Source organism: Podarcis tiliguerta (assembly GCF_965153285.1).
Source record: "Podarcis tiliguerta genome assembly, chromosome: 11".
NCBI lineage: Eukaryota > Metazoa > Chordata > Lepidosauria > Squamata > Lacertidae > Podarcis > Podarcis tiliguerta.
In genome coordinates, this window is record NC_139544.1 from 33,164,390 (window position 1) to 33,190,145 (window position 25,756).

Here is a 25,756-nt window from a genome sequence, read left to right on the forward strand (position 1 = left end):
AAAGCCGTGTGAGTAAGTACTTTTTTGTCTGCCCTGAAATCTTCCACCACTCACCTTCACTGCATCCTAATATTATAAGAAATGATAACAACTTCTCTATCCAGTTTCTTACAGCGCATATAATTTTATAAGCCACTATCGTGTGCCACTCCTTACTTGCCTTTCCCCGCCCCCCAAACTGTGGTGGCTCCCAGATTGTCAAATTCCTTCCCCACAGAAGTACATTTGTCCTTGGTGCTCTAAATATTTAAGTGGATTTTTAAAAACCCATTTATTTTGGTCCACCTTCTCTTAAATAAGGCATTTCAAATTTTATTTTACTTTTTACTTTTAGAGAACTCTCTTAGATTGTATAGCTCTTTTTCTGCTAAGATTTATGTTGTCTTACATGCTTTAACTGGCCATTGTTTTAAAGTTATAGATACTGCCTCTGTAATTTGAAAACTCTGTTTTATGATGTGTAAGTTGCCTTCCCAAAAAAGGCAACCTATATACATTACTAAACAAATAAAATAAACAAACTTCACCAGCATCTCTCGTTGCTATTAATCACATCAAGAATAAAGCAGGAAGATTATTATCGAACGGTGACTGTCCTTCTTGTTGCATCATGGTTTCCCAGAAAAATCTAAAAACTACTAAACTAAAAAAATTTGTTTTGTAACAGGCTGTCAGCTTTGAGGTTAAATGCAAGCTGGTGTGGGTAAAAGTGGAACATAAGCACTAGCAGGTTTATGCTTAGAATAGATACGCTCTTCATATGCAACTGTCTTGGTGTTACTGCCTTTATATTATTACATTTTAATGAACATCAGAGACACTATGTACCAATTAGACCCTGTGAATGAACTGTATTAAAATGAAGCGATTCATGGGTATCTGAAATTATTATTTCCTAAATTATGCTAAAAGGGTGCTTAACTAGCATATCTCAAAGCGAATAAAAAAATGGCATTTATTGTCATTATAATGCTAAAAGGTGAACCCCAAATGAATGGCGCATGCCAACCTTGACGACAAAATTCACCCCACCATGAAACCATCTTTCATTAACCTAATTGCTTTCTGACAGTCACAGATGATAAGCTGGTGTTCCTTCTATGGGAACTAATGACCAAAACGCTGTCTCTCTCCTGCCTTTGAAACTTAACAAGCTATGGCTAGTGAGAAATGCATAGATATGGTGTTATGGCAGTGAACAGCTGTTTTTCGGATAGATTGGCAAACAGATCTGAAAGTTAACTAAAGGTGAAACACTTTGAGACACACTTGTTTCCTTTAGAAAGCATGATGCAGTCTTAGTAGTTGTGTACATAAAAGAAATATTACAATGATACCATCTTAAGTCTCCAATGATCTCTCATGCAATCCAGACTAAGCCTGAAATCATCAGAACTCAAGGAAGTGTGGGGAAGGGAGCAGGGGAAGAAAGAATGAAAATAATATAAAATTTCCACTTTAAAAATTATTTATTACTCAAAGGGTTGTATCACAGAATATCAAAGAAAGCACGTATAACGGTGGAGAAAAACCATTAAAAACCTCAACACAGAAACAGAATGGCCTGGTCTGCATTGAATGCTAAACCATTGTTTGGTGCTACAAGGACAGGCCAGAAGTGTAGGTGGGTTCCCACAAGGCAAAACACAGTGATAACGTAGGGTTACCAGACGTCCCCGGTTCCCAGATTTGTAAATCTGTCCCCGGATAAATTCCGTCCCCGGAATGTCCCCCGATTTGCAAATCTGTCCCCAGGAAACGTGGCAGCGGCAGCCTCAGCAACCCGGAAGCGTAGTTGGCTCTGGCTGACTTCAGGAGCTGCTCGCTGCCATGGCACCCGCCATTTTCCCTCTCCGGAAGTCCCCATATGATGAGTCTTGTGCACAACACATCATATGGGGACTTTCGGAAAGGAAAAATGGTGGGCGCCACGACCGTGAGCAGCTCCTGAAGCCAGCCAGAGCCAACTGTGCTACTAGGCTGGCTCCGGGCTGCTGACTGCCGCTGCCACTGCCGAAGGGGAACCGGGGACATCCGGCGGTACAGATCTCCTGCCCCCTGCCCCCTTTGTCTTGACTGATCGGGGAAGGCTCGGGAGTCGTGGGCGGGTGGCCGTTGCCCGTTTTTTTAAAAACTCTGCACATGTATGTTTCACAGGGTGTGAAAGAAGGGCTTTGCACCTTTATAAATATGCTTGTGTGCTTGGGCCCAGGGTCTTTTTGCCTCACCATCCCCACTACTGACTCCCTGTTGCTACTCAGCTTCAAAAAAAAAAAAGTGTCCCCTGATTCATTGGAAAAAATCTGGTAACCATAGATAACGGCAATAACATTTATTGAACCAACAGAACTGGACAACAGGGGCAAAGCAACCGCTTATATACCTTCCTGAAGGCCTGGGCCACTCCCACTCCCGACATGATTGGCCGTCTAAACTTCCAAGCTGCAAATCATGACTCAGAGTTTAAGGGCCAATGGCAGAGGCTCAAATCCTGAAATGTTCTGTGATTGGATATCATGTATCAAATCAGAACACAGGAGCTCTGAATCCTTAGTGCAGACTCAAGCTCAGGCACACACAGACCACTGAATACGTATATAACAAAGTCTCCATAAGGCCAAGCAAAAAATGAGGCTCACACAACTCTCACTCCTCTCTGTTCCTCCCATAAGACTAGTGGGATAATTTCTGCCAAATTTAGCTTTGCTTTCAAATAAATATGTACAAACTAGATATCCTAGTTTAAAACAAACAGTTTAAGAAGTCAGCTTCATAACTCATGGTTTGAAGTTGGCTTGTGTGAAAGAATTGGACTGTTTAAAAAGAAACAATGATCTTGTATAAAGTTTGGTTTGCGAATTACATGGTTAACTTGCTTCCTAGAGTCAACCTTGGCTGGCGGATAACCACTTCAGCATGTGGTCTGCAAAAGGGATTAAGGCAAATGTGTACTTTTTAATGTTGGCTGGTTTGTGGTTTGGTTTATACAAAAAAAAAAAAAAAAAAGATAGCTCAAGGTCACAGTTAGAGAGGTACTTGCAAAGGCAAAGTCTCTTGGAGGTTCTCAGGAGAAAGTGAAGATCAGACCTGAGGTGGTACATTGAAAACCAGAAAGAGCTGCTAACCAACATAAGATCCTAAGGATTCTGACATTTGCTTAACAGAATTTTAGCTCATAGGAACCGTTTTGGATAGGATCAGCTAGATGCATATTCTTATTTATTTTCATTTTTTTAATGCATGCATGTAAGTATTCAGATGTAGAAACCTTTTTCCTAAGAATAATCCTCCCCACTTTAGTTTTATGAACCAAGTTTAAAAGATTACTCATCACAAGGTGTAACCAAAACCAAACTCAGGAAACCCTAAAAGTGACGCTCCAGGTTCCACAAAAATGTGGCTTAATCATGAATTGCCATTATGCTTGGCCACTGTGAGAACAAGATGCTGGACCAGATGGGCCATTGGCAAGCTATATGCATGTACAGTGTTGCCTCGCAAGACAAAATTAATTCGTTCTGCGAGTTTTTTCGTCTTGTGAATTTTTTCGTCTTGCGAAGCACCACTGTGTATTGATGGTTTCGCATAGGAATGCATTGGCAGTTTTAAAAAAAAGATGCAAGACGTTTTCGTCTTGCGAAACAAGCCCCTAGGGAAATTCGTCTTGCGAAGCAACTCAGAAAACGAAAAACTCTTTCGTCTTGCGAGTTTTTCGTCTTGCGAGGCATTCGTCTTGCAAGGTACCACTGTATATGATCCAGCAAGCTATATGCATGTATATTTTCATTATATTCATAAGAATATAATAAAACTTAAGAACAATATAAAATATTGTCAAGTTTAACTGTATCTCTTTAAGAAAAGCATTTCCTACTGTCTCACTACTGCTATATTCTACTATATGTTGAATCTTTACCTGATTTTAGTACTTATCTACCATTGCAGCTGTTAAATGATCAAAAAACCTGTTACCCAAAAAACTCTCATGCACCGATGTAAAACAAATACACCTAATTTGCTTTTGGAGTTGAAAGTTATGTGCTTAAATCAATCAGGAATGATTAAAAGAAAGATTTAAAATGAACACAGCATTCTCGCTATGATTATTGAAAGGTAGAAATCAATTACAAAAAAAAATTGTACTAATAAACCTCTCATAACCACAAGATCAGCTTAAGTCAGTAATTTCCAAACATATTATTACTACTAAGGGGATCCACCAACTTATGAAATTCATCAGTCTACCACTGACTGAGAAGTGAAACTCTCTTAGCGTTTTCTTGTGCAGCAAACTGTCAATATGTGTTATTTTTTACTCACACACAAAGCCTCTTGGTTTCACCATTTGAGAATTGATAAAATTCCCACAACACTGATTTAGACTGCCATAAAAATGATTTAGAATGTGGTACGAAATATTTATAGCACTAAGGACAGATTCACATCTTCAGCTACTGATTTTCACCCACAAAACATACCTCTAATTACAAGATAGGTACAAACAATATAGGAGTTCGTGTTCTACTTTTAGTTCAAGAGCCCATAACATGTTTGCTGCCCTGCAAGTGATGTCATGTCTAAACACTGCAACAGATGAGCTTTTTGCATACACATTCTATAATTGAGTCTTCCAGGTAAGGAATCTGGGTGGCTACTGTTGGAGATAGAGAGATGGTTTGGAAGTAGAAGTTAACCCTGACAAGTATTGTATTGAATATGCTTGCTCTCCCCTCCCCCTTCCTCCTGTAGTACAGTATGGACTTGAGGAGGAGATCAAGAACCTAGTCCAACCCCCTGCAATGCTGGAATCTCAACATGTGGTTTCCCATCCAATTTGAAACCATACTGGACCCTGCTTAGCTTTGCAAATGTGCTATCAGTTTTGTTGCTGCACTAGAAGGGAACAGACATAACTTTGTAGAACTGTGTCTAGAGAGTGAGTCAGACCTAAAGTAAAAACAGTTCCAATTTTGTTGTGGGTGGCAGGAGAGAAGATTTCCCTAAGATAATTTGGAACAAGTAACACAGAAACCACTCACATTCCCGCCCCAAGGTATGTAGCTAGTTCCAATAAGTCCTTCAAACGTGTAATTACAGATTTATTATTACAGTTATTAATTCAATTTATACCCCATCCTTCATGCTGCCCAGTGTGGCAGATACAGCAATGATAAGACATTAAAAGCAGCAACCAAAAACATACTTAAAGGAGAAGTTAAAAACATTCTACCAGTGTCTTTCAGTCATCAAATATCTGGGGAATGTTTTTCCTGGTAAACAATAATAAGGGAGACAAATGCACTTCACTAGGCAGGGCAGTCTACAAACAGAAAAGGCCCTATCATGGCTCCATACCAAGAAGGCAGGGCTCAATGGAGACAACACCAACAAGGCCTCACCTGCCGGGTGATGTTGAGCATGGCACTCTTTTAGGAACTGAGGTCCCAAGCCATTTAGGGTTTTACATGCTAGTACTAATACCTTGAATTTGGTCCCGTAGCTCAATGGCCGCCAGTGCAGTCCTTTCAGGACTGGTGACACAGGGTCCCATCAGGCTGCTCTTCTTACCAGCCTAGAAGCCACATTCTAGCTTCAAGGGCACACATGGAACACATTACAGTAGTCCAGGCAGGAAGTTACTAGAGCACAGGCAACTGTTGTTGAAGAAACAACTGAAGCTGGGAATAAGTACTTCTAGCCACTTGAAACCACAGTCACAAACTGGAATCCATAAATACTCCCAGACAACCAACCTGTTGCTTCAACAGGAGTGTGAACCTTCCCAGACCAGGTTGTGCACCCAATTCCCAAACAGAGGGACAACCCACCCACAGCACTTCCACCTTTTAAGGATTCAGCCTTAGTTTATTAGCCCATTAGGGTAGCTCTATTATCAAGAAATTGGCCTCACTGTTTCTGGTAAGCATGCATAGGATGACAACCTTACAATAGTAAGAATGGCGGAATTATGTTTAAGATGATGAACTAAGAAAGGAAATGCCTAATTAACTGTATTTTCAAAACAATATAAAGTAATAACTGATATCCAGTATGAACAGTAAAAAACAAATATATGTATGAACCTACAAATGCACTAATATTGTCTTATCTAAAAATTGCCATGGAAATAGTTGTCACTTGTTTGACAAATTATTCAAGTACTCTCCTAATGGAGACATTTTGAAAAGGTACATGAGAGCTAGAAAATGCTAGGGAGGTATTCTGAGAGGTGTTTTGTTTCTATTAGTCCTCAGGATCCCCCCACCCATTTGATGGACGCATTGCCATAAATATAAGTTTAAGACAGATGATTCATATTTTTCAAGATTTTTACACAATCAATGCTGTACTTTTTCTACTAGCTGCTTCAAGCAGTGCCAAAAAGGTGGGTAAAATGAGCAATTTCATGCCTCTACACAATTACTGGGAGTTAGGAGAAGGAAGTCAGAAAAACAGTTTGTGTAAGAGGCAGCCTCCACTCCACACCAGGGTCAGTCCAAGGGCAAAGAGCAAGATGGCATCACTTCCATCACCACCACCAGTTTGTACTACACAGTAAGCCAAGCCATGGTTTACTGGGACTATGCAAATGTGTGGGCTCACAGTAAGCCATAGTTTGGCTTAGCATGTCATGTAAACCAGGCCATTGTCAGGAAGTTATTCACAATTGCAATTTGAACATGTTTGTATCGGTCCCACTCTGGACCAAAAGAAAATAAATTTGTCCAGTCATCTATGTGACATACCTGTTCTTTGAAATTAGTCATGTCCTTATGAAATTAAAAACGAATATATTTAAATTATGTTTTATTGCACTGACCTAAAATAAACTGAGCATAGGATTACTCACATTCTAAACACAAATTCTGCATTTTGCAAAGGAGTAGAAAAAACCTTAAGTAAAGGCCATGAAGAAAAGCTTGAGCGTATTAATTTAGAATTTCCCATTGATTTTTTTGTACTGAAAACTTCAGGCAAAACAACAAATAAAAGAATCAACACTATTCAGTTCCACGTATTTTTACTGTGTGTCTACTGGATCGTTAGCAGCCATTCACAAGAGAAAGGGCATACACTTTGAAGTTTGGTCATAAAATGTGGTTAAACATGGACTTGCCTTCCAGCTGGGCAGTGTGTTGACCTCATATGGCTACAGAGTAATACTTTCAACCTTTAATTTCTGCAATTTTATTTATGATCTTTAAATGATCAAACATCATGTACAGCAGCATTCTACCCTGGGAAAACCTTGTGGCACTTTTCAAAATCTTAGCGTGAAAATAGTTTGGGGGGAAATATAAAAAAGGAAGCAGCCTGGGACATGAAGTCAACATTTCTTCCATCTAACTAGTGAATTGGTTTCCTGATGATATTAGTAGTTGTATACAGAAATGCATCCTCCAGTATTACATAATAATCATGTGCTTCCAAATACCAGCTGCCTAGGGAGCTCTGCATGATCCAGCACCCTGCTGCCATTCCTTAGCTTCTCCTGCTCCATGCAAGCTGTGCTGGAGGGGAAGGTTTGCTTGTTTAAGCCATAAAACTGGTTTATGCATCAGGATGTGTACACAAAAATTCTGTGGTTCTTTAACATCTGTTAAAGTCCTATCCTTTTATTTGACACTGGTAATATCAACCACACTCATATGTTATTGTCATCTGTTTCAAAACTGAAAAAGCCAGCTTGTATTTCTTTGTCTTACCTTTTTATATTTCAGCCTATGATCTGCTTCATAATACTGTAATCTTAAAGTCAATAAACTATGATTTATTGACTGAAGAAGAAGCTGTGTGGCTACATATACTCTCCTAGCTTCAGTGCTTCTATCCTGGCTTACTAAACCACTGTTTCCCATGACGTCTGAAACAGGAATCACTGAACGTCAATCAAACAGGAATCAAACAGGACGTCTGAATCAGGTTTAATAGCTGCTTACAAACCAGGAGATTATCAATTATAAAGCAGTGATGAAGTCAGTTTAGCAGTTTGGATGTCACAGTAAACTAAGGTTTAATAAGGATTGAAGGGTGCAAGCAAGTGCATGTGTAAGAGAGGTACATGGAAGGAGCTTGCACTTGGGCCATCAACCATGAGAACGAAATTGTCCTTGTGGGTGCAACATGAATGATACAAATTTATATTTTGAATTGATTACCTACAATCTATGATATATCTGAATCATTATGGATCCTATCAAAATAATGTGAAATTTTAACGCTGTTTTCCCTTTCTAACAATGGCCCTTGCAAATGTCAAATTAATTATTTGTACAAACATGTCATGAATCCAATTACTTTCTCAATATACAGTCACTGTTTAGCTCATCTTAATTAACTTCAGTTTGCTAATTAAATGTGAGAAGGGGAATTTCACCATAATTGGCAAAAGACCATATGGAACATGAGTGACCAGCTCCTATGGGGACGGGGGAGAGACACAACAAAGGTTTGATTAAATCTACACAGAGCATGCCTCACATGGCAACAGAGGGATCATCATAGAACCCACATGGAGATCTTTCCCCTTCTTCCAGCCCCTCAGTGCATGCAGCTGGGCATGCATCCAGCCAACTGGCTATTAACATGAATGCTCACTTCCTTGGCCAAGTGCAGGGGCCAAGCTAGTTAGCAATATGGCTTGCCTGAATAGGCTGGTCATTCCCAATAACACTAGGATGCAGTGCCTGTCCATATAGTTATCTGAACACATTGTGGGTGAGGGATGGGAGGAGGCTCCCATTATGCCGTATGTCAGGGGTGATGAACCTGTAGCCCTCCAGTTGTTGGAGGACTACAACTCCCATCAAGAGCATTGACCATGCTGGCTAGGGCAGATGGGACATGGGATTCCAACAAGATCGGGGGGGGGGGGCACAGGTTCTCCACCCTTGTCCTGTGATGGCCCATCTCAGCATGGCTGCTACACTTGCAGTGGACTGAACTAAAGCCTTTAATCTTTATGGATGAAAGAGTGTTTCTCACTATAACATCCTCAAATCTGCCCCAATTGGTTTAATAATTCTGTCAAGTTTAAAAATTCTTAACATAAATGATTCTATTATGTTATAGTGAAATAAAGCAAATATTTTACTGTATGCTAAATGTTAACCAGCAGCATAACTGCACCTGCACAGAGTGCACTGATACATCTGGTAAGAATTTATAGCATTTTCATTATATTACCATTTCGGAAGTAATTTTCTAAATGTACAATAACAGTAAATAAATGCACTCAAACGGGAATCTCACACTGGGAAATATGCCACAGCCATAACATTTTACATCAGGAACAAGAACTGAAAGTCAAGTAAGCTGTAAAACTAGGAAACCTATAATTGCTATGATTTTAAAGGATAGGACGTGCTCAAATTCCAATTACTGTTTAATGGTAAACAGAATTCTTTTCAGAGTATAAAGATAAACCAACCTTTTATGTCTTTGAATCCCTGAAAAGTAATCTTGCAATGCAAGCTTCCACCAAACACTACCATTAAAAGCATATAAAGACCAACATATTTTGACCTAGGAAACTGGATTCATGACTAAGCTAAAGAGTGTGACACTCAAATACATTCTTTCAGCACATCCAATGATCTCCCTTTCTGTCTTGGATTAAATGCAGTTGGGACTATGGGGTTATGGCCACACTCCCCAAAGGCACACCCTATGTGCTTATCTCCAGTTAATTTTCTTCATTTATATCCCACCTGCCTTCCCATAATATAATTCAATGTGGCATCCACAGGGTGAACAGGTGGCCTCCTATCCATGTATTGCTGGACCTAGACCAGCTGAACTTTTGCTGGGTGACAGCTTCATGTTCTTCTACACCATGCCCTGGGAATGAACAGCTTTATGATGGTGATGGTGGTTTAATATTGCTCCATTATTATTCCTGTCATTTCTTATTCCACTTTGCTCCCTCAGCTTCCTTTAGTATCTGGTTCTTTCCTCTCATTCATCTGCTTCTTTTTCCATCAGGATTTTCTTTTCTCCCTGAATTACCAATTCTTTGCAAACCTAAATGGTCACTTCCTGCAGCCACCATCTCCCCTGGACTTAAAATTGTGGGACTTCCGCCATCATAATAATCATTATTATTATATTTGTACCCCACCCATCTGACTGGGTTGCCCCAGCCACTCTAGGCGGCTTCCAACATATATAAAAACATAATAAAATATTAATTATTTAAAAAAACTTTCCTATACAGGGCTGTCTTCAGATGTCTTCTAAAAGTTGTATACTTATCTCTTTGACATCTGATGGGAGGGCGTTCCACAAGGTGGGCGCCACTACCCAGAAGGCCCTCTGCCTGGTTCCCTGTAACTCCACTTCTTGCAGTGCAGGATAGATCTCAGTGTCCAGGCTGAACAATGGGGGTGGAGACATTCCTTCAGGTATACAGGGCAGAGGTCCTTTAGGGCTTTAAAGGTCAGCAACAACACTTTGAATTGTGTTTGGAATCGTACTGAGATTCAATGTAGGTCTTTCAGGGCCAGTGTTATATAGTCCTGGTGGTCGCTCCCAGCTATTACTATTTACTATTGGCTGGGTGCCTGTGCTTTTTAATAGCAGAAATCAACAGGGTTTGTTTTTTTAAGCTATTGCTGTATCTCCACACTTGAAAAAGCTTCATTTCTTGAATTCTGAGTACAAATAGTGCCTCTATGAAGCATAAATCTGGCCCACTCCCAAGGTTGTTGGGCGTGTTGGGGACTACTGTGTAAGAACATAGGAAGAGCCTGCTGGATCAGGCCAATGGCTCATCTAGTTCAGCATCCTGTTCTCACAGACCAACGAGATGCCTGTGGGAAACCTGCAAGCAGGATTCAAGCACCAGAGCCCTCTCCCCACTGTAATTTCCAGCAACTGGTATCTAGAAAATGGAGGCAAAACATAGACATCATAGCTAGTAGCCACTGATAGCTTTACCCTCCATGTACAGTGGTACCTTGGGTTAAGAACTTAATTCATTCTGGAGGTCTGTTCTTAACCTGAAACTGTTCTTAACCTGAAGTACCACTTTAGCTAATGGGGTCTCCCGCTGCTGCCGCCGCGCCGCCGCCACATGATTTCTGTTCTCATCCTGAACCAAAGTTCTTAACCTGAGGTACTATTTCTAGGTTAGTGGAGTTTGTAACCTGAAGCATCTGTAACCCGAGGTACCACTGTATTTCAAATCCTCTTATAAAACCATGCAACTTGCATGAACTTGCTCATGTTGACAGATGCATACATGTATCTGCTGCCTACATATTTCTCTACAATGGCCCAGAACAATGCAATATTCCAGGTAAATAAGATACTGGCTGTCAGGACAAAGACAACAGGTGAAGAAGATCCACTGCTGCTGGAGAAAGCCAATCCCATCCTTAAATTGCATGAATGTAATGAAAGTCCAAACCCATTCATACCAGTTGACTACAAAACGCACTGTTTCTGAAATGAATGGAAAATAAACTGAACGATTCCCCTTTCATTCAAGTTTTCATCCATTCCAAAACAAATGCCCACTACTAATTGTCAGTGGCTGAACAAGAATAGGAGCCATGTTTTTCATCACCACCTAAATTTACTTCAGACTCAGTATTATCCTAGCCTTAGGAATTTCACCAGCTTGGTTGCACCTCATCACAAAGATCTTCGAATTAACAACCTCGACAAAGCTCAAATTATCCAGATTCAGTAGAGCCTCCTTCTTCTTTCTCAAGTCCACAGCTTCATCAGCTACTCTCTTGTTTGCTTCCTAACTTTCCCCCTCTTCCTCCTCCATTTTCTTTTTTCAATAAGGTATGATGTCAACATACTGCTGCTGGTTATACACCACATCTCAGCATGCACCCAGCCACACCTGATTAGACTCTCCTTTAGTTTGCTTGTTTGTTTTGTTTGTTTTCTTTGTTTTCTATCACTTTCCTCCCCTCCCCTTCTTTGTTCAATACCCCGAAAGAGTGTGTGTGAGAGAGAACACTATTGGATGCCTATTAAGACAACAAATAAATAATATGGAAACACCATTTGAACTAGGAGCGCCACATTATAGAATTTATCTCAGAGGAGAAATCTTGCAAGTTACACCCTCATTAACGTCACTAACAGTTTTTCCTGATATACACCGCAGCATGTTTTTTTTTTTCCTTACATGTTCTTGGTTTTCTTATCTATTGCATTAAAATATTCATTAAAAAACCCCGAAAGGAACAAATTTTGGGAAGATTTCCAAAAATGTTACACTTAGCAAAATTGTTTTAGAATTGTTTGCCTATCTTTCACATTGTTTCCCCCCCATTTACTGGCAAAATTTCTCACAGTACTCCACCCTGACCATATCCTTCCTGTTCAGGGTCAAATAAAAATAGCCTTGAAGTCAGATAAAACTTCAGGGCATATATATGAAAATGCTAGGTGACCACACTTGTAGTTCAGGCACATGGACTAAAAGGAAAACAATTATTTCCAGTACCACTCAGAATATGGAAACACCACAAAAAATTTAGTGCAATCCTAACCATGTCTACTCAGAAGTATGTCAATCAGGGTTACATTCAAGTTACCGTAGTAGAGTTAGGACTACAGCATAAATCTGTGTGTGCATGATATTACAGTCTGTACCTGCAATTTCCCATCCCTACTTGCCTCTAACCTGCACTTCGGTTTTTACCAAAATTGTTTGTAAATGACTATTGTTGTTTTGGTAAACTTGTGCAGTATGAAAGGAATACTCCTTTACTCACACTAGACTTTTAAACAGTGAAAAGAGAGATTTAGAGCACCATCAACCAGATCTCATGTGTGAGTGGCTTATTAATTCAACTGAACCCATACAGGTGACCTTCTCAGTTAATTGCGCCCTTGTATCCTTCCCTTGACTTTAAAATCTCCATTGTGTATCCCCTAGGAAAATGATTTTTTTTACATTCATTTAGGTGCCATAATCCAGTGAGAATATCTCAGGGAGTTCTCTTAGGAAGGGGACCAACCACAGTTCTGAAAACATGCCCTAAGTACAGAAGGTCCAAGTCTCAATCTACACTATAGTATCTCCAGATAAAGAGAGTAGCTACAACAATATTAATCAGCCAAAGGCCTGGTTGAAGAAGAATGGCATCTAAAAATATATAATGAAGGTGCCATGTGAACTTCTCTGGGGAGAGCATGCCACAAATGGGGAGCCAATACAGATGAGGGGGGGCCCTGGACCTCCTGTGAAGGAGGCACATGAAAAAGGACCAATGTTGATGAACGCAGAGTCCGGAATGGTTTATATAGGGAGAAGAAATCCTTCAGGTTCTTACAGTGTAAATGGTATTTATTATTCATGTTCTTTGTTTTTCCTCCCATCTATCTTCTAAGGAACTTAGGGTAGCAATAATTATTTTCCCTCCTTGCCCCTTTATCCTCAAAAACTGTGATGTAGAAGAAGCTAGGAAAGAGAGCGACTACCTAGCATGCTTTATAGATGCATAAGGATCTGAATCCAGCTCTCCCCTGAGACAACATGTCAACCACTGCAACAAATTGGCATTATTCTGCCTGGTAAATTCTAGCCTACGCATCTCCTACTTAGTTTTCTGCAAAAAATAAACTAATTAGGAGTTGCTTATTATGAAAGAGAGAGCAACATTTGAGTGACTGGAATGATCTTATAGCTCAACTGTAATAAAGTTACATGAATTAGCTTGCAAATGAGCTGTGTCCATTGCCAAGTGGTCTAGCAATCTCAGCTCAGCAATTTACTTTAATTGCCCATAACACTGTTTAGAAAACCACAAGGAAGGTTACACTTACCAAAACACAGGAAAAAAGGGAAAGCTAAGATTTCAAAGAACGAAGGAAGTTTGTGGGGATGATTAAATGCCTTCATGCAAACCCATTAGAGATGGTTCTGTTTTGTTTTTACAATCTAGCTGCATATAAATTTTGTTAATTAAACAAAAATGAATGTAGTCTGCATCATACTGATCAAACCTAAACATTCTAGGATAAAGTTAACAGTATGTGCAATCAATGAATGCACAGGACTATGATAATCAAATGATAGATATGTAGTGAAATTTAGTCCAAGAAAGTGAGGCACAAACTCAACATCTCCTAACATCATGTACGAAATTGGGCTTTTCCTGAGATGTGGCTTCTCCACCTGTTTCTTAGATGTCATGATCTTACTGTTAATTGTATTCTGCCTTTCCCCTCAAGGTGGACAGAAAGAAGTATACATATATTCCAAGATAAATAAAACCTGGTACCAGTTTTGTGACTGTATAAAGAAAGGTTTTTCAAAGTCTTCTTTGGTCAAAAGGCAGAACATCCAAAAGTGAAGAGATCACAGAATTACAGAGCTGGGGATAACACTACACATTAAGACTCTTTTCCATTCCCTCCCCATCTTTCTTATACAGTATAAATATTTCTTATATCAGACAAACTGGGGTGGGTGGGTGGGTGGGTAGATGTTGTTTTAGTCCTTTCCCCTCCCCAGCTGTTTCACTGTTCAAAAGTGCCCCTTCTTAACCTACTTTTCTTCCCAAACTATATGAGGGTCTGTATAGTTTATCCCTCATGAATAATGCACATGGGGGGGGATTTTTAGTAGATGAAATTCTAGAAAGGAAATATCTCCTCTTCCCCACCACCCTCTGCTCAACCTGAAGCCTCCTCTAGTGCCTGATTATCTGCATAGAGTCCTGTTCTGCATGGCTGGGCTACCCATGAAGCAGCCCACCTCACAAGGCCAAATCCTGCAGGGCGGTGCCCTGCAAGGGTTGTGTGGCTACAGTGATTGCTCACCGAGAGATTTTGCGTCCCCAGTAAGCAAGGTTTGGGCAGGGTGGTGTTGGCACCTCAGGTGGTTTTGCCTCAGGCAGTGAAATGGTATAGGTCACCTCTGCTGCTCTGAAAGGAGATCAGTCGTTGCAGTTCAGACTACAAATTGCCACCAAGCAAGACAGCAGGTGCACGGTGGAAGGTTTACAGAGCAACAGTGATCAGATATGCATGCAACTGAATGTCTTTCCTTACAGCATTACAATTTCCTGAACGCCAACAAACTGAAATTGTTTTGCATTAGAGCTTTTAAAAAACCCCAGAGATTTGTTTACTTAACAACTAATTAATTTATTTACCTGTTGCCTTTCAGCAAAGCTTCAAGGACAAAGGCAATTGTTTTACAGGACAAAAGACGGTTAATAAGGCCCACACTGTTTCCTTTCCATTTTAATTCTGCTATTGGTCCTTTAAATTATTATAAAAACACACTTATGCCATTACTTGTCCTGGCCTATAGCCAAGGTAGCTGCCACTAAGCTGCAAAGTAGAGAACACAGCATTAGGGAAAGAACATTTGCTTTAATATGACTAAATGTTGTGCATCCTTCATAGTTTCACTGTTTGGGAGTAATTTTGAGATTGCTTATCAAAAAGCTCTCTCAGTTCACCACACCTATTGGGCCACAATGCTGGACACCAGCTTGATAAGCCCCCCTCCTTCCCTCCCCCAGGCCTTCCAATTTTCATTTGCAATGTTTGCAGCAGCACGAACATAAAAACCATTAGGTCTATGAAGAACAAGCTCCTACAGCTAAAAAGGGATAAAGGGCAAAAGGCCCCCCCCCCTCTTCCAGGGATGAAAGGATCTGCTACATCGTGCTTCCAATTTTTTCCAGTCATAAATTCAGTTCCGAATGTTTTTGCAGTAACTTGCTTTTTTTTTTTTAATCCTCATGAAAATTCTTCAACATTTTAGTGCGAATTTCTCCTAATTTTGTTCTGCAGTTGTGAGTAATGTACATATTCTTGCAATCAAACTTTACTAATATAATGTATTTTAATGTCATTTTCAAAAACGTATTCATTTTATACAAAAACAAAAACAAACCCAGAAGAATAGTTTCAGTTAAAAAGCAACACGCCTCTAATGAATTGACTTAATCTGAGTCTAGGAATCTGTGGCCCTTCAAGTGTTGTTGGACTCCAACTCCCATCAACCACAGCCAACATAGGCAATAGCCAGGGATCAACAGAGTTGCATAGCTGTCAACTTACAGATTTGAAAATAAGGGGCCAGCAGCCTCGAAAATAAGGGATCAGCAGCCAAAATAAGGGATCAACAATTACTTTCATGAAATGCATATTTTGTTGCATGCATATGGCTTTAGATACCTATAAGGTCCATAAATTAACATATAGCATATATTCAACACAAAAAAACAGTGCTTTGTTGACAAAGCACAGCTAGACATAGAAAGGGCCCCATTACCTTCAGCAGCTTATTTAAGGGACATCATCAATAAGGGACAGCAGCAGGACATGGCGCTGGGATAAGGGACTATCCCGCCAAATAAGGGACACTTGACAGCTGTGACAGAGTTGTAGTCCAACAAAATACAGGGAGAAACGGGGTCCCCATCCCTCTCTTTTCTAATTCAGAAACATTAAACAATTTTAGTCCAAGGACTTGATATTCTCGCTATTACAAAAATACATAAAATGTTTATTTTTATCTGGTACAATCAATGAACCACAGGCGTTATATTTTTTCTGTTTTTAAATAATGCCTACTGCCTAGAAGCCAATGTAATGATTTGAAATTCACTTGGAGATCCTCTGTGAAGAAGTGAAACTCAGTGCTAACTCCTTTAGTAACCAACATACAGTGCTGTTTTAAATTTCTTGGTTAATATGACAGACAGCATTGGTTGGCTGTACTGATTGCTTTCTTATGCTGTCTGCAAATACATCTCTTAAAAAAAAATTACTGCAACCAAAGGAAAAAATATGATTGTGATGTGAGGCTGCAATTACCTGCACACCTGCACAAGAGTAATTCCAATTATGCGAGTTGGACTCAGCTTCCAATAAAATTTGTATAGGCCTGCACTGTATGTTTGTGCTTATGAGAACATATCTAGGAAGTAAGTGGGATGCAAACTGCAGCTCTGATGGTAGTTTCTAACCCTTTCTTTTTCAGTGTATTACAGCTACACATGTTTTCGATCTCAAACACCATATAAAATAAATTCTAAAAGAAGAATAAACTACTAAGAAAGGAAGAAATAAGTATGCAGTTGTGCCCGCCCTCATCTTCACTGCCTGTTTAGGGCATCTGATGACAACACTAAAATGCCAATGTTAACTAGTTAGTGTACTAGTAGCTGGTACACACATCTCATGGTGCTTTGTTGACATTCAGTTTCTAGACAGCAACTTGCGCCGGGGGGAACAAATGTTTGTACATCACAATGCGATTTTGCCTCTCTCATCCTACAGCTTTCAATGATGGAAGCAATAATTTATTTATCTATTTTAAAAGCCCTACCTTAAACAGTTCAAACTGAGACTGGTAAAAGGGAGGTACACACAAACACAGACACACATTATGCAATTAATCTGATATTCTAACTATTCTATAAAGAAGCAAATATGCCTATCTGCTCTACAAAGATATACTTTACTGACGTTTGCTAATTTAGTAAATTGGTTTACTAATTCAAATGGAACTTTACTTAATTTCAATAGAAACCACTTATTGCAGAGCCTTGTGGCTAGTAAATTGATTGTGGCATAAGCTTTTGTGGCCTACAGTCAAATGTGTGAATTATTACTTAATGTTTATTACATTTATATCCCACCTTTCGTCCAAGGACTCAAGGAAGCATACCATGGTTCTCCCCTGTTCATTTTATCCTCACATCAACCCTGTGAGGTAGGTTAGGATGAAAGGCAGTGACAGGCCCAATGTTGCAGCAGACCTATGGGCCAATGAGGACCCTCCATAGATCCAGACAGCCTGGTTATTGTGTAAGCATCCTAATCTGTGATACGCACAAGATGCAGAAGCAGAACTACAGCAAAAGTCAGTAGACCGCTTTTGGTGCCAGTACAATGCCATGAATTGTGGTTTCAAACCAGTATAGGGACTGTTCCAAATCATACATCATCCCAGAATGCAGCATGGGGACAAAGAGTTGGTCTCCAAAGCTGTAATCGTATGCACGCTTAAATGTAAACAAGCTCCACCAGCCTTACTGGACTTATTTCTGGGTAAACATACATAAAACTGCCTGGCAGGACTAGTTATAGAGAAATGCATTCCATTTAAATCCATGGGACTTATTTCTAATGAATCATGATTCGGATTAAGATGTAGAACAAATTTATCTTTTAGTAATGTTTCGGTACTACCTTATTTCCTAAGCAAAAGCAGAACACATTAAGAGCATGTAAAAGGTTTGTTCTGTCTGAGAAAGAAGGAAAGCCATCTCCCTCTCTGCATTGGCTGTCCCAATGTGCAAGCATTAACACCTAAAATTAGATATAATTTTACTTGTGGGTGTAGACTGGCAGCTCACTAAAATGAAGTATGCACCACAGAAGGATTTATTATTTTTTTGTTAGATCCTGCTAGCTGAATCTGGAATCATTATGCCCAACACAGTTACAAAAGTAGAAAAACAAATGCCCCAGTTCAAAGAACATTCACTTGAAGGTCCACTTGATTTCAGTGGAACTTCCAATAAGTGCACTTATACGATTGTTGCGTAATCACATGTCAAACCAGGTGAGATGCTTTACCAAGGTAGCTCTCCTAGAAGGATTTGTTTTTTCATTACTGTTTAAATTGATGGGAAGATTTTTGAAGCTGCTCAACATTTTATTCTTATCTTGTAAAAAACAAAGAAGTTGAAAGCTTACATTTCAAGAAGGGTTTTTCTCTTTTTTGTTTGTTTGTTTGTTTTTGGAGAAAAGCACTTCCAAAGCGACTGACACCTGTTTGATTACAGAAGTCAGAAACAGGTGAGCCAATACCTACCAGGTGCAAATCTAACGCCTGATTGCAACAATGCAATAATAACAAGGCCAATAAATTCCAGAGGGATATAGCAATGTTAGGCTGTTGAAGCAAATACAACAAAAAGAAGCAACTTTTGAAAATTCTTTTTAACATTATTGTTATTATATACTTATTTATACCCTACTTTTACCCTGACAGGGACTCAAGATGGCTTACAGATAAAATAAGAACAGCTTTACCAAAACTCTGTAAACAGGATTGTTTAGTCTACATCCAATGCGTTCCCACCACTGGTTTGGGTCATGTGGTGTACACAAGACATTAGCCACAATGCATATCTAACCTGCTGTTTCTTATGCAAGACTGCATTTTGATGTGTTTTCCCCCCACCCCCAAACCAACTTCAACCCAAACTGTGAAAAGGAAAGACCTAGCTGCTGTTTAAGCCAATAATGTGTACACAGCCTAAGAAGCCTGGATCAAATATCTGTTCCATTAGTACTGCCTCTTCATATTATTTTGCAACACATATCACACGTATCTGGGTAATATAATTTGTCCTCATTTTGTACGTTTATCAAGAAAGGAGTCCATAGCAATTTACAACATAATTCAGTAACCAAGTTTCACCACTCAACTTTACAGAGCCATCTGTAGGTCTAGAATATCCCTGCTTCCAGATACCAATTGAAAAAATACATTTGCACATCCATTACTGAACTTTAAGACTACCGATTCTATCACCAAATGTCTAGAAACTAAAACCAGTGCTAATCCCTGACTTTCTTGTGGCTCCTATCCTACTGTAATGACTAGAATCTTCAAATCCTTGTATTCAGAGGCTGTACTGCCTCTCCTAAGTATTACTGCTCAAGTCTTTGGGTCTATATATGATTGTGTAAACAGCTGGAGAATTTGGACCTTCAGTTCACATATACAATTTATATTAGAGTTACGTTTAAAGAAACTAAAGTAAAACAAGTTTTACTTGCAATGTGTACCGAATTAGACCCATTTAGTTTAGCTTATGAGTAGATTTTATAAGTTAGCATATAAACGGTTTTGTAAAAAAACCACACAAAACTCTTGTTTTACTGGGTCTTTTGTTCTATTCAGGATTAAGGTGCTCAGAAGCACCAGAACTAGCTGTTGCCAAGCCATAAACTGAATATTTAAAGGTTTACATATTCCAACTACCATATTTCATAAAATCGCTCTCTAAGCAATAAAAAAACCCCAGCTTGTTTAGGATAATTCCAGACGGTGTGTTTTTTCCAAGAAGTGGGTACCACAGGCTATATTTGCTCATCATCAACAAAAAATAATATATAAGGCACAATACTTTATACTGTAAGAACAAAACAGGATAGTATTTCAAATCCTTTCTAATGTATATGGAGGTATGCTTGCTGAACTTCTAATCACCACTTCCCCCTGTCCTGTAGTGTCAAATTTTTGCTCTCTCATGGAGAAATACTAGCGAGAAAAAATATTAGAAGTAATGAACCCATCAGTACCACTGTGGCTTCTTACAAATTCTCCAAAGCAGCTAAGGATGGGTATAGTTACTATTCCTTGATATCTTAAATCCAGGAACTCATTTGAGCAGCATCTGGGTCTGTTTTTATCAAGACTCTGCCCAAGAAAGGTACCAATAGCAAAAATAATAAAGAACAAGATGGTTCAAAATACGTTTGGAGTGTATTGAACTGCAGCTTGTCCACACACATCTAGGATGGCAGAAGGGCAGGGCTGGAGCAGCTCAACCATACAGGTAGACTACCGTAATTAGCTAAGTGGAGCAACATACTATCCCTCATGCCAGCTCCCCCTTATTATTACACCTAGAGCCGAACAATTACTGAAAATGCATTCCTACTGCATACAGGGTCGAAATTCCCCCATGCCTCCCAAACTTGGGGAAGGGCTGGCAAGTGCAATTTCCACTTAGTCGGAAGCCCAAAATCTTGTAGAAATTGACCACCTCTTTAAAAAAGAAGGCAAAATGGCAACATCTTGTTGATGACGGCTGGATTGCCGACACCACAGACGAGGTTACCCAGACAAAACCCATCCCATCCCTTATTGCACACCCGGGTCGATGTGCAGAATGGCATCCTCACCTGTATCCCCACAGGACACACACAGAAGAGGCAAAGGGGATGGCGCACACTAGCCCTATCCTAGGGACCTCGGAACTTGCACGCTTTGGGGACCAGCGGCTTACAAAGGGGGCAGCCCCACGGAGGTCTCCCTCCCTCCTCTCCACACGCTTCATCGACGGACACCGGCCCGTTCAGAACTTCCGCTACAGCGTGCCGTCCATAGCCGACTCAGCCTCAGCTCGCCCCGTTCAGTGCCCTTCCCGGGGTCCAGGCAACCCCCAGCGCCCCCTGCCCGGAGGAGCCGCTACCTTTGGCGACGCTCTGAAAGGCGACGCCGGAGAGAAAAGCGCGCGAAGGAAGCCGAAGGTGTGGGAGCAGAGGGCGCCCCATCGGACGGGGCTCGGGCGGGGCAAGGGCAGCTACCTGCTTGTCCAGCGCGGCCTCCTTGGCGCTGACGGCGGAGGCGCCCTTGGGGGCCGGCGCCCTCTCGCAGGTGCAGCCTTCCAGCATGTACATGCCGGCGGGCCGGGCGCTCTGCTCGCTCTCGAAGTAGAAGAGCACGTTCTGGTAGAGCGCGAACCACTTGTCGTGCCAGCGGCTCGTCTCCGCCGTCTTCTTGCTCAGGTAGCCGCGCTTGGTGCCCTCCTTGCGAGCCAGCACGGCCAGGTACAGGGCGTGCCCCTCGTTGTAGCGCACGCTCTTCTGCATGTTGCCTCCACCCGCCGCCGGGTCCCGGGCGCCTCCTGGTCAACCTTCCCCTCAGAGCGAGCCCGGCGTCGAGCAGCAGCCAAAGCGTCTCATGGTGAGCGCGGCTTCTCTCGACGGCCGAGGCGGGGCGGGGCAACCCGAGCCAGCCACGCTCCGTCGTGGCGCGCCAATGAGGACCCTCGCGCCGGCGCTGCTGCTGCTTCAGGTGGTGCAGCCACTGCCGCCTTCTTCCCGGGCGCTATTGCTCCTCCACTTCGACCCTGAGCTGCTGCCGCTTCCTCGGTCTGTCCCTGCGCATCCCTCGCTGCTGGCGAAGGACTCTCCCTCACGCGCCTTTCGCCCAGGGGAAAAAAAAGTTCTGCGAGGCGCGCTTTTTCGCGGGCTTCTTCCCAGCACGAGCTGGCTCCCCGGCTCCTTCTTGCTCCTCTTCCTGCTGCTGTTCCAGCCCCCCTCCCTGCCCCAAACTCCGCCAGGAGCCAGAAGGGGAAATATCACGTGGGAGATCAGCTGTAATCGGCTTTGAGACCAATTTAAAGAGCAAAGTCGCCGCCGCTGCCGCTGCCAGAGCGCACGACCCCTCCCTGGGACGGCGCGCGCTTCCGCCTGGCTCCCTCTCTTGCTGCGCGAACGGAGCTGAGCTCCCGCTCTCTGTCTCTCCTCCCCCACCGCCTCCAGGGGGTTTATCTCCAGCCAGTCGAGCTGGCCGAAGGGAGCGTGAAAAAAGGAAGCCGAGAGGAGTAAGACAAGCACAGATATCCACGGCTGGAGAGAGGGAGACTGCAGCGTCCACGACTCTGATATAGCCGCGAAACAAACAAACACAAAATAACGCTGGGCGAAGTTAAGTGGACGGCTCAGGGCGCTCCTAGGCTCTCCAGCGTTGCTTTCTGGACGGAGAGATTAGCATGGAGCGATCATAAAATGCCTTCAGATACTCGCAGGGCACGCGGCAGGGCTTAGCAAACGTTCAGCTCCAGAACCCCTTTCGAGTGCCAAGGTTCAGGCCTGGTGTCGACCATGCAAATAATAATAGAGTATTTTCCACACCCAGCTCATAAAGGCCGTCTACTTTTCCTTCTTAACAGGAGTCCTTTGTTTTAGAATTGACATCACTATGTAGTAGCTGGAAGTGGTCACCAGGGAATTTGGGACAAGGTGTTTCCAGTGCGCTGATGACACCCAGCTCCGTTTTTCCTTGTCATCTGAGTAAGATGAAAGAGTGCAGAGGCCTGGAACATAGCAAGCTGCCTTCCTTATTCAGAGTCAGTGGCTTAGCATTGTTTGCACGGACAGGCTTGCAGCTCTCCAGGGATTTAGGCAGGAATCTTTCCCTGCCTTACCTGGGGACACCAGGAATTGAACATGGGACCTTTTGCATGCAGAGTATGTTTTCAGTGCTGAGTTACATCCCTTCAAGTGGCTAGAGGCAATAAGGGACAAACAACAACCTAGGCACTGCCTGCTGATATTTGCAGCGTTGAGTGAAGTCTGAAATAGCATCCTGCTTGTAGAACAAACTGCCCTTGGAGGTTCAGCTGACACTAACATTATTTAGCTTTAGATGCCAGCAAAATACCTGCATTTTTCTTCAATGCTTTAAACAATGAGGATCTTGTCTGTATGTGAGGAAATTGACAGATTGCTGATATTTTACTGTGTTTTATGTTTATTGTTCTAAGTATTTATTGTTGCAACCCACCCTGGTGTCTTGTGATGAAGGGCAGGGTACAAGTTTTTAAAATAAATATAGGGCAGGCACAAATTAAACAACTGAAGCTATTTTTCCTGGCTTGGAAATGTAGTAGCAGGAGAAGCTTCTGGCTAGCGTCCAGTGTTTTCAAGCTTGTTACGCAGTTGTTGAAAACACTAGAGCCCTGCCAGAAAAAAGGGCAGCCTTTCTGTGCCCACACACAGTTTGGAAGGATAAGAAGTCAAGGTGTAACTTTCAGGTAGGCATTAACCTCTTGACCCCTATTCTTTCCGTATAGTTCCTTTCCTCAACTCTACTAGTAGCCAGAAAGGGAAGTTAAACATTACAATAAGAAATTTATTGTGAATATGCTTTCTCCACACTCACACTCCCCTACCCTCTTCTCAGGATGTTTGTATTAGTTCATTTTCCACCTAAACACAACATCACCTAAACAACACATTTTCCACCTGAACACAAAAGCTTGGATGCCTGTGTTCTTCTAAATTTAAATACGAGCTGCCTGAGTAAAGAAATATCAGTCTATTGGCCCATAAGTTTAAGACTAAAACCCTATTACTTTAGTCATTCACTTAAGACACTTGCTCATAGGTATGTCTCATTTACTTTTGGGTAGGATTTACTTTTGTGTAGGCAGGATTGCACCGTTAATCACTTTATTAATTCATCAATTAGATTTGTGTGTGCATAAAGCCAAGTCCTGTTATGAAGAATAACATGCTTGCTTTGTTTCCAGCCATTTTCATAGAATATTAAGGAAATTCATTCTGCAGTGATTTGGACGTTTTTATCATTCCCCTAGACTAGAGTGATTTATAGTGCTCAGATGAACTTGATCCTGGTGAGATTTTTAAAAAGTAACCATCCTCTACTATTTATACAAAAGCAGGTTATTGCAATTATTAATTTGCTTTGAGCAGCCAGCTGAGCTAAAAATCAAACTCAGTGAAAGTAAGGCTGACATATTCTTGCTGCAATAGCAGCTCAGCTGCAAGGTCACTCAAACTTGCAAGATATCTCCCACAAGATCAAACAAATTGGCAAAATCCGAATTGACCAGCTGTTCCAGCTGTTTGCCATTAGAATCTCTGCAGCATTGACATCCCTCTGCACTAATCACCATAAAGGATTGCCAGCTACAATAAAACCATAGCTGCATTTTATAAGTAAACAGGATATACCAACTGAGTTATAACAACAGGTTTCTATTAATTTAATTCTTTTTCTGTATACACAATGGTATAATTTCACATTTGTGAATCTTCTTTTTCATCTTAACATATCACAAAACCCTCTCTGTAAAATCTCTCACAGTAGTTCAGTCAATTGTGTATGTGGATGGGGGCACAATACTGATAAGATGGCTTATGTTGGGATATATTGACCATGTAGTCTAAATACTTAACATCTTTTTTTATGAGTGTTTTCCAGATATTTTTAAAAAAGTTATTGCAAGTTGGTGCATTTCCTAATGATACAAATTTCAAAAAGCAACAACCTGGTATTCAAAATATATTTTACAGTAAAAATGGGTAAAAATTAATCAGCATGTTAAGCACAAAGATTTCTGGTATACTGAAATTGCTGTAAAATCATGCTTAATGTACTCCCACTCTAGGCTTAAGTGTCCTGATCCAGCCAGGATGGTGCCCAAGGAGCTTCCTTTGTCCTTTTTGGACTAGAACATGCATGTGCATGTAGATGCCAGTGTCACATTTCCACTACAAAACTGCAGTGTTTTAGCAATTAGTTTGTGGTAGCTACAGATATTTCCCGTTCCCACTTTAATTTTGGTTTGCTATGAAATTGCACTTAGAGGCTACATGTAGTATTTATTCTTGTATCCTATACAGTGGTACCTTGGGTTACAGATGCTTCAGGTTACAGACTCCACTAACCCAGAAATAGTACCTCGGGTTAAGAACTTTACTTCAGGATGAGAACAGAAATTGTGTGGCGCAGTGGCAGCAGGAGGCCCCATTAGCTAAAGTGGTACCTCAGGTTAAGAACAGTTTCAGAACGGACCTTCAGAATGAATTAAGTTCTTAACCCAAGGTACCACTGTATTTCCAGTAAACGGAGTTCATAGATCCATTACTTGCAGGTGAATTCTACTCCTGTTTTACGAGCATAATATGTTGTATTGACTCGTACATGACTCTGAAAAGTGCTGTTGAGCCTGCCTTGTGCTTTTTTTGTAGAATTGAAAGGCACCTCAGAGGTCAACTAGTACAGCCACCTCCAGATGCAGGAAACCCTGTATCTACTTAAAAATGTCTAGCGAAGGACTCTTCTTCATTGGAAGATTTTAAGCAGAGATTGGGTCACTATCTGTCATGGATACCTTAGTTGAGATGCCTGCATTGCAGGGGGTAGGACTACATGACCCTTGGGGTCCCTTCTAACTCTACAATTCTATGAAAGGATACTCTTATC

General features: G+C 41.2%; 1 protein-coding gene across 1 annotated transcript in view; it reads right to left on the minus strand.

Annotated features, from left to right (window-relative positions):
* Positions 1-25,151, minus strand: part of RASGRF2 (Ras protein specific guanine nucleotide releasing factor 2) — an 81,895-nt gene extending 56,744 nt beyond the window's left edge. The window contains 1 exon segment of the mRNA XM_083404617.1: positions 21,325-25,151. Coding sequence (XP_083260743.1) covers positions 21,325-21,609 — 285 coding nt within the window. The 5' untranslated portion in view covers positions 21,610-25,151.
* Between the last annotated feature and the right edge of the window lie 605 nt (positions 25,152-25,756).